Here is a 9,511-nt window from a genome sequence, read left to right as displayed (position 1 = left end):
CCCACGGAAGAGCTTTGTGTCCATCCACACAGTATCTCTGATTAGCACACTTAATTTCAGCTTAGTTTTTGGTGGAGCAAAGTGGGCTGACATAGTCCTGGGGTGAAAACCAGGCTCCTGACCCCCTGCAAAGCCCATCTGGTGGAGCTGGGAATGCAAAGTGGGGGCACTTCCCAATGGAGAGGGTCGGGCTCCGCACAGTCGCCGTGGCCAGCGCTGGTGCCCAACGCCTTATCCCCCACAGCACGTTATAATTTACAGTAAAAGAAGATTGCAAAGTCAAATTAAAATAAAAAAATGATAAAATTCAAGTGAGGTGGTACTTCTGTGGGAGCACGCTCTCTGGTACAGCTCCCCATAAGCACTGTTGCATAAATACCGATTTTGCACCGTACTCTCAGCCCCTCCCCAAGCCCAGCACCCAGAAGATGAAGGTGGGCAAATCACAGCCCTCTGACCAGAAGCCATCCCTCCTGGTGTCCATCCGAGGGCACACAGTGGTCCTGGCGTGCTTGCCCTCGCGGCGTGCCCCGGGGCCAGCCCGTGCCATCCCGGTCACGCTCGGTGCTTCAGCCTGGCTCACACCACCCCAAAAACAGGAGTTTAGTCCATCTGGCAACCATAACCTCTCCTGTGGCTTGTAAACAAGTTCGTTAAGTAGGTGGTTGTCTTCTTCTTCTTCAGGTGGCTGCTTGGGGACACCGAGGGAGCGCTCCCGGCAGCTGCAGGACCTAGTGCTTGACCCCCTGGGGTTGGGGGGACGCGGTGGGCGCCGGGGGCTGCAGGGCTGGAAGGGAAGGTAGGACAGGTCAGGGGATGCCCACAGGACCACCCGCTGGCACTGATTTAGTCCATCTGGCAACCATAACCTCTCCTGTGGCTTGTAAACAAGTTCGTTAAGTAGGTGGTTGTCTTCTTCTTCTTCAGGTGGCTGCTTGGGGACACCGAGGGAGCGCTCCCGGCAGCTGCAGGACCTAGTGCTTGACCCCCTGGGGTTGGGGGGACGCGGTGGGCGCCGGGGGCTGCAGGGCTGGAAGGGAAGGTAGGACAGGTCAGGGGATGTCACAGGACCACCCTCTGGCACTGCTGCTTTGTCCCGAGGTGGCCACCTGCACCCTCTCCCTCCTGGCCAGGGCAAGGTGGGAGCTGGGAGCGCTGGTCCTGCTCTGCTCTTGCAGCTGGGTCTGCTGTGCCACCTTTTTGGGTGAAAATAGGGGGTTCTTCTTACTGACCTGGGACCAAGGAGGTGAGCTCGGCCGAGGGCAGACGAGGTGTACCACCTGCAAAGCCAGTCACAGCATCCTGCCACCCATCCCTGGGACACCCACAGCGGGGGGTCACTCTGAGCCAACGGGCTCCATCGTGGTTTGGGCAGAAATCAGGTTTTTCCACCGAGGTTGGTGCACAGGATCATTTTGTTCCAGTGTGCCCCCCCAAAAAAGAGTGGGGGTTTTTTGGGGGGTTTTTTTTTTAGGTCCTTGCTTTACCCTGGGCACATCTGTGGTTGTCTTCTTCTTCATTTGGGGTTACCCCGGGCACATTTGGGGTTAGGCTACTAAACAGCTTTATTTGCCAGCCCTCTCAGCCAGTGTTCTCCCTCGTGGCTGGGACGCCGGGGAACGAATCCTATCAAGGGAGGGCTTTGGGAACAGGCAGGTGCTAGTATTTTTTTGTTGATATTACCAAAACCACCCCCCCATGGCATGGGTGCCAGCCTGAGCAGGGGTACCACAGGGCACCACAGGACACCCCCTTGCAGAAGCTGCTTTCCCGTGGCCCCCACTGTGGTGCTGCCCCTATATCTTACCTTCCCGACACGTGGGGCCCGTGTAGCCATTCAGGCAGAGGCACTGGCCATTCCGGGCGTTGCAGTAGGAGGTGCTGGGGGCACACTGGCAGGTCAGGCTGCAGTTGGGGCCGTACTGGGTCGGCCGGCAGTCTGGAGGGGGGGTAAAGAGGGGTTTGGACCACTGCAGGGCATCCTGCTTCTGCTGCAGGCAGAAATGCTCAAAGAGCCCCCAGAGCCTGCAGTGGTGGCTGAGATAATAAGGCAGAGAGCTCTTTGCCTCATCTCCCCCAGCCTGCGCTCCAGCTCTGGTGACACAGGTGTTCCTTCTGCATTTAAGCCTCAGCCTTTTGACTCTGGTGAGCTAAAGAGGAAGGCACTGGAGGCTGGGGGCACATTTGAACTCAGGTATGACTACAGGTCAGACAGTGTGATCTATATCTGTATCTATATCATCTACATCATCTATATCTATATCTATCTATATAGAATCATAGAATGGTTAGAGTTGGAAGGGACCTTAAGGATCATCGAGTTCCACCCCCCTGCCCTGGGCAGGGACACCTCCCACCAGCCCAGGTTGCTCCAAGCCCCCTCCAACCTGCCCTTGAACCCCTCCAGAGATGGGGCAGCCACAACTCTGGACAACCTGTTCCAGTGCCTCACCACCCTTACTGTAAAGAATTTCTTTCTGGTATCCAATCTAAATTTCCCCTCTTCCAATTTAAAACTGTTACCCCTTGTCCTGTCACTATGCTTCCTGACAGAGTCCCTCTCTGGTTTTCCTGTAGGCTCCCTGTAGATATTAGTAGGCTGCTATAAAGCTGCTACAGATTATCTATATCTATCTATATCTATATCTATATCGATATCGATATCTATTTCTATATATCTATATCTATATGTCTATATCTATATCATCTATATCGATATCTGTATCTATTTATCTATATCATCTATATATCTATCATCTATATAGACATGGATATACCAGATATCATCTCAGAGTGCTGGCGAGGTGGCTGCCTCTGTTCAGATTCCTTCTTTGAGGGGACCCACCAAAAAGAAAGCCCCCCCCCTTCCATGAGAGTTTCGCTCCAACCAGAGGGGTTTTTACACCCATTTTAGGACTCCCAGCCCCCTGTCAATGTCCCTCTTGCAGGGTCCCCTTTCCCCCCCCTTTCCCAACTCACCTGACCCGCACTCGGGGCCGGTTTTCCCCGGGGGACAGAGGCAGTGTCCCGTGGCCGGGTGGCAGGACGCGCTGCCGGCGCAATGGCAGAGCTGCTGGCACCCCTCGCCGTACGTCCCCTCCGGGCAGCCTGTTGTGAGAGGTGAGAGACAGGGCACGGGGGGCTCCACGGCCACACCTGGGGGTCTGGGGGGAGCGGGAGGAGGAGGAGGAGGACATGGTACCTGTCTGGCAGCGCTCGCCGCCCATCCCGGGGGGACACCGACAGCGGCCCGTGGCTGGGTCACAGCCTGCTCCATGCTCACAGTCACAGCGCTGCCGGCAGCCAGCTCCGTGGAATCCCGGGGGACAACCTGGGATGGAGACGAGGAGGGAGAGCTCGGTAAAGCACACATGGGTTGGACTCAGGCTCCACAGCAAAGGCTCCAGCAGAGAGAAGCAGCGAGCCTGAGGAGAGCTTGGTGCTGCAGGGAGAGGGAGCTCCACGGCTGCCTGTGGAGAAGGGTTGTAGCTCTCCTTTTCCCAGGAATAAACACATCCCAAACGGGATGGGGGAGCAGGACACAGTAGGACATGCAGCCTACAGCTTTGGACAAGAGCTGGGACACAGGGGAGATGATGGGACATGGGTGGAGGACATGTGTAAGGACATGCGTGTAGGACACACAGCCTACAGCTTTGGACAAGAGATGGGACACAGGGGAGATGGGACATGGGAGACAGGACATGGGGAAGATGGGACACTGGAGAGATGGGACGGGTGGGGGACACTGGAGAGATGGGACGGGTGGAAGACACGTGTAAGGACATGTGTGGAGGACACGTGTAAGGACATGCGTATAGGACACGCAGCCTACAGCTCCGGTGGGGGACACATGTAAGGACATGTGTGGAGGACACGTTAAGGACATGTGTGTAGGACACACAGCCTACAGCTCTGGACAAGAGATGGGACACAGGGGAGACGGGACATGGGAGAGATGGGACATGGGTGGAGATGGGACATGGGTGGAGATGGGACACAGGAGAAGGGACATGGGGGAGATGGAACATGGGTGGAGATAGGACACAGGGGAGATGGGACATGGGGGAGATGGGACATAGGTGGAGATGGGACACGGCGGAGATGGGACACGGCGGAGATGGGACACGGCGGAGATGGGACAAATAGGAAGGGATGAAGGATGCACTTATGCAGGCAAAGGGAAGGAGGCATGTGAACAGCTGGTGTCCATGGCCAACAGAAGCCTGAGAACACGTCAAGCACTGGGTACCACCACCAGCAACACCAGAAAGGAAGAGCTCACCACCATGTGTGTGACTGCAGCGGGTCACAACTCCATCCTGTAGTCCTGCCCTATGGATAAGGTTTAAAAAACAAGCCCTCCCCTCGCAAAGCTGAAAGCATCTCAGCTGCCACCACTCACTGTGCTCGCAGAGGGGCCCGTAGTGGCCGGCGGGGCAGCGGCAGGCTCCTGTCCCCGGGTCGCAGGTGGCATTGTGCTGGCAGGAGCAGTGGAGCTGGCAGTTGGCACCGTACCTTCCCGGCGGGCATTCTGTAGGAACAAAGTGGTGGCAGAGATGCTCAGCATCCAGACAGCCGGTCCCGACCCCTCTCCTGCCCTTTTAGAGGGCAAATAAGGCAGAATAGGCACCGTTGGGGACAACAGAAGCTGGACCCAGTATGAAACTGAGTGAGCTCCACAGTTACTGGGCCAGGGCAGGACAATGTATTCAAGTTGGGTTTTTTTTTTACCTAATTCGCAGGATTTCCCCGTCCACCCGAGCGCACACGAGCAGGAGCCATCAGCTGCATCACACAGCCCCCCGTTGAGGCAGGAGCAGGTCTGCTGGCACCCCAAACCATAGTGGTGCTCCTCACAGCCTGTGGGGAGAGAGGCAGTGGCCGTGGGCACGTGGGCCACCATGTGGCTCGGGCAGAAGCCCCCAAGCACCTGCAGAGGTCTCCAGGTGAGGAAATCATTTCCTGCCCAGGACCTCATTTACCTCGCTCACAGGAGGGACCAGTTCTTCCCGGTGGGCAAACGCAGTCTCCGGTGACGGGGTGACAGGTAGCATTGTCCCCACAGGAGCACAGCCCTGCACAGTCCCTGCCGTAGCGACCAGTGGGACATCCTGGGGGTGAGGAAGAGTCCGGTCACACCAAAGCACAGCTGGTGGCATCTGAGGGCTGGCAGGGAAGGACTTTGGCAGATGGAGCAGAGCAACGGGGTGGCAGGAGGAGCCTGCAGCCCCACCACCAGCACATGGGGTGGCCAGCAGGGCAGGGAAAGGGCTTTTAGGATTTAGGAGCGGGGCTTTTTTAGCAGAGAGGAAGCAGCGCTGTGATGGGACAATGCCAAGGCTGGCGTGTCAGGCTTTTCCTAGTGGAGAAATTGTTTTGGCATGAAACAAATCATAGAGCAACGGGGTGGCAGGAGGAGCCTGCAGCCCCACCACCAGCACATGGGGTGGCCAGCAGGGCAGGGAAAGGGCTTTTAGGATTTAGGAGCGGGGCTTTTTTAGCAGAGAGGAAGCAGCGCTGTGATGGGACAATGCCAAGGCTGGCGTGTCAGGCTTTTCCTAGTGGAGAAATTGTTTTGGCATGAAACAAATCATGGAATCATGGAATTGTCAGAATTGGAAGGCACCTCTAGACATCATCCAGTCAACTCCCCGGCCAAAGCAGCGTTGCCATCGCTGGAAACCACCGAAAAGGGTCTGGCTCCAACGTCCTTCAACTCACCCTTTAGATACTTATAAACATAAATAAGATCTCCCCTCAGTCTTCGCTTGTCCAGGCTAACGATAGAGCAATTAAAAGTTTCCTGGGTTAAGACTCTCCACACCCTCCCTGGGCAGCCTGTTCCAGGGCTCCGTCACCCTTACCCCAAAGAAGTTTTTTCTTATATTTGAATGGAACTTTCTATGTTCCAGCTTGAGCCTGTTGCCCCTTGTCCTATCGCTGGAAACCACTGAAAAGAGTCCGGCTCCAATGTCCTTCAACTCACCCTTTAGATACTTATAAACATAAGTATCGCTTATCCAGGCTAATGATATAGCAATTAAATGTTTCCCGGGTTAAGACAGACAGCAAAGAGATCAGCTGCAGCTCCCTCCCCACAGTAAGGCTGGATGTAGGTACAGGGAGGGCATTGCTGAGAGCTCAGGCTGTAGAGTGAGACAAGGAGCTCCTTTTCTGCTGCTCTCATCTCCTTTTGATGCAGGTCACGGTAACACACCTCATCTCCCGCGGGGTCCGCAGGGGGCTGCGTGCAGGATTTGCACCTCCTGCCATTCCCCTGTCCCTGGGGAACCCCCTGGAGCTGCTGTCCCCTCCCCGGGGGACCCGGGCACTCACCCACGCCGCAGTCGGCACCGATGTAGCCGGGGGGGCAGTGGCACATCCCCGTGGCAATGTCACACTGGCCCCCGTTCTTGCACTTGCAGGGTCTCTCACAGTTGTGGCCGTACCACCCAGGGGAGCACTCTGTGGGGGGAGGAAAAAAAACAGGGAAACAATGGCCTCAGTGCCTAAAAAGATGAGAACAAGGGAGTTTTCCAGCAAACTCCCTGGAAAAACCCACCAGGTGGGTTCAAACAGCCATTTCATGGGGTGGGTTTGTGCCAGGCTGGCACGGTCGCTGGGCAATAGTCTGCTTGGTGGCACAAACCCAAGTCAAACAGCTACAGAAACACACCAAGGTTGTGCAAATTATGCTCGTGCATCCCTTGCACAAGTGTATTGTGTGGGATGTGACCTCTACAGCACAGACACCACAAGCTCCTGTGAGCTCCATGCTCAGGTGCCTCTGTCCTGGTGAAGAAACACACCAAGGGTGTGCAAATTATGCTTGTGCATCCCTTGCATGAGCAGATTGTGTGGGATGTGACCCCTACACCATAGACATCACAAGCTCCTGTGAGCTCCATGCTCGGGTGCCTCTGCCCTGGTGGGGCACATTGAAGTGCAGGAATGTGAGAGCTGCTGCGAGGGGTCGCCTGTTCAGCAGGAGTCAAAGAAAAGCCCAGAAAACACTTATAAATAACCCCCTGGCAAACAAGCCACAACGCCAAGGAGCTTCGGAGCGTTCAGAACCTCTCTGCTGAAGATATAGCTGGGAAATATGCAAAAAAAAAGAAAAAAGACCAAAAAATGGCCTGAGGGCAGATGAGAATGATGTTTTGTTTACATGAACTACTCCTACTTGGGAATGAGTCACTGAGGGACACCACAGAGGTCAGAGCTGGGCTTGGACCAGGGAGCAAGAAAGCACTTGCCTGGACAGACTGCGCTGCGAGAGCTGGGCAATGGTCATGAGCAGAACAACAAAAAGACCTTGGCCAAGCCAGTGAGGACAAAGGTGACCATGGCAAGACACCAGGAAGGACAACCTGTCTTTGAAGCCACCCCAGCAAGCTGAGGTTTCTCTGGTGGCCAACTCAGCACCATCCCCACATCAGGGGGACATGGTTCTGTGCGTTGGGGATGAAGCACAGCCTTGGTCCCTGCAAAGGTCCACCCAGCAGAAGAGGACCCACGCGTGGACTCACCCAGCTGGCAGGTGGGTCCGTGGAAGCCGGGGGCACAGATGCAGGCCCCCGTGACCGGGTGGCACTCCTGGGTGGCTCCAGCACACTGGCAGATCTGCTCACAGCCCTCCCCAAAGGTCCCGGGCAGGCAGGCTGTCGGGAGAGAGGACACAGAGGGGGCTCAGATTGGCTTAGAGGGAGCAATCCCACCCCTCTGTGCAAGCCCCCTTTTTTTTTTCCCCTTTCTATTTTAAGCCAGGATTTAGGAAGTCTTTTATGACAGTGAAAGTTCTCTGCCACCCAAAAAGCAAAGGGACCCCCATGCAAACAGTTCCTCGACCCCAAGGGAGCAATCCCACCCCTCTGTGCAAGCCCTTTTTTTTCCCCTTTCTATTTTAAGCCAGGATTTAGGAAGTCTTTTATGACAGTGAAAGTTCTCTGCCACCCAAAAAGCAAAGGGACCCCCATGCAAACAGTTCCTCGACCCCATTAAAGTCCTGGATTGAAAATAAAACTGTACTTAATGGCATCAGACACCTTTTGCCCTACCTACCCTCACATCCCCGCCAGCTCCATCCCCCCAGACACGGCAAATACACCCCTGTCCCCCGGGGGAGGAATGCACTCACATGCCTCTGCCTCCTCCAGACTTGCTCCTACCCACAGGAGCTCATTTTAATACTGATTTATTGCTAATCCTCTGGATAAATACAGAGCTCTGATTTCCCACTTGGCTCCCTGCGCTTCGCTAACATTCTGTGGGCATGCACCCAGCTGCCAAAACGTGAGCTGCTCCTTGGCACAGCTCGCCGGTGGGGCTTTTTTTTGTTGTTGTTGTTATTCTTTTTTGTTTAACTTTCTGTAGCGATTGCTTGACCCGTCATGTTCCCAGAGCCTGTCAGCAGAACTGTAAGAGGATCACTCCCTTCTTCTCGTACGTTTTTCACATCCAGAGCCCGTGAAGCCCGGCGGGCAGCCGCACCGGCCCGTGACGTGATGGCAAGGCACTCCCCGGGGACAGGCACAGCGGCTGGCACAGCTCTTCCCGAAGAAACCCGGCAGGCAGGCTGCAGGAAAACAGGCAAGTGAGTCCCCTGGCTGGCTTTCAAATTAGTGTTAATGCCTGAAAGGTATCAGAGCCTCAGGGCCAGCTCCTGCCCCCAGCACCTGGCCCGCCTGCCATGGGGTGCTGAATCAGCACTTCTTGCAGAAACCCCAAACCTTTTTCATGGCAGGCTGTCAGCTCCCCAAAATGTTTTGCCACAATTTGTACCTCTTATTAAAAATTAAGTTTCTCTCCGTCCCAGGCTCTAGAAGGAGCAAGGGATGCTGGAGGCTGTGCTGCTGGAGGGATGGAGGGATGGTGAGGGATGGAGGGATAGAAGGATGGAGGGATGGTGAGGGATGGAGGGATAGAGAGATGAAGGGATGGTGAGGGATGCTGAGGGATGGAGGGATGGTGAGGGATGCTGAGGGATGGAGGGATGGTGAGGGATGGTGAGGGTTGGAGGGATGGAGGGATGAAGGGATGGAGGGATGAAGGGATGGAGGGATGAAGGGATGGAGGGATGAAGGGATGGAGGGATGAAGGGATGAAGGGATGGTGAGGGATGGAGGGATGGTGAGGGATGGAGGTATGGTGAGGGATGGTGAGGGATGGAGGGATGGTGATGGATGGAGGGATGAAGGGATGCAGAAGGATGGAAGGATGGAGGGATGCTGAGGGATGGAGGGATGCTGGGGGATGGAGGGATGGAAGGATGCTGGCTCACCTTTCTCACAGCGCCGGCCCCTCCAGCCACGGGGACAATCGCAAACGCCAGTGACGTGATGGCAGGAGACATTGTCCCCACAGTCACAGTGCTCTTCACAGCGTGCCCCAAACAGCCCCTCCGGACAAGCTTCGGTGATGCAAACACAGGAGAGAGGATGAGTTAGCCCAAGAAGGTGACATGGCTCTTTTTCACTGCAGTTCCTGTAGGCACACACTTCACTATTCA

The 9,511-nt window shown here is 55.6% G+C and overlaps 1 protein-coding gene across 1 annotated transcript in view; it reads right to left on the bottom strand.

Moving 5' to 3' along the window:
* Nucleotides 1-874: 874 nt before the first annotated feature.
* The window catches only part of LOC106898487 (multiple epidermal growth factor-like domains protein 6), a gene marked incomplete at its 5' end in the record, with an annotated part of 27,223 nt that continues 18,586 nt past the window's right edge, over nucleotides 875-9,511 (bottom strand). The window contains 11 exons of the mRNA XM_014959761.1: nucleotides 875-1,030; nucleotides 1,808-1,939; nucleotides 2,980-3,108; nucleotides 3,203-3,331; nucleotides 4,406-4,534; nucleotides 4,735-4,863; nucleotides 4,986-5,114; nucleotides 6,340-6,468; nucleotides 7,533-7,664; nucleotides 8,450-8,578; nucleotides 9,284-9,499. Of these exons, the coding sequence (XP_014815247.1) occupies nucleotides 975-1,030; nucleotides 1,808-1,939; nucleotides 2,980-3,108; nucleotides 3,203-3,331; nucleotides 4,406-4,534; nucleotides 4,735-4,863; nucleotides 4,986-5,114; nucleotides 6,340-6,468; nucleotides 7,533-7,664; nucleotides 8,450-8,578; nucleotides 9,284-9,499 (1,439 nt within the window). The remainder of the gene's footprint in view (nucleotides 1,031-1,807; nucleotides 1,940-2,979; nucleotides 3,109-3,202; nucleotides 3,332-4,405; nucleotides 4,535-4,734; nucleotides 4,864-4,985; nucleotides 5,115-6,339; nucleotides 6,469-7,532; nucleotides 7,665-8,449; nucleotides 8,579-9,283; nucleotides 9,500-9,511) is intronic.

Source organism: Calidris pugnax, unplaced genomic scaffold (genome assembly GCF_001431845.1).
Source record: "Calidris pugnax isolate Ruff unplaced genomic scaffold, ASM143184v1 scaffold484, whole genome shotgun sequence".
Lineage (NCBI taxonomy): Eukaryota > Metazoa > Chordata > Aves > Charadriiformes > Scolopacidae > Calidris > Calidris pugnax.
Note: the sequence above shows the minus strand (reverse complement) of the source record. Positions and strands in the feature narration are given on the sequence as shown.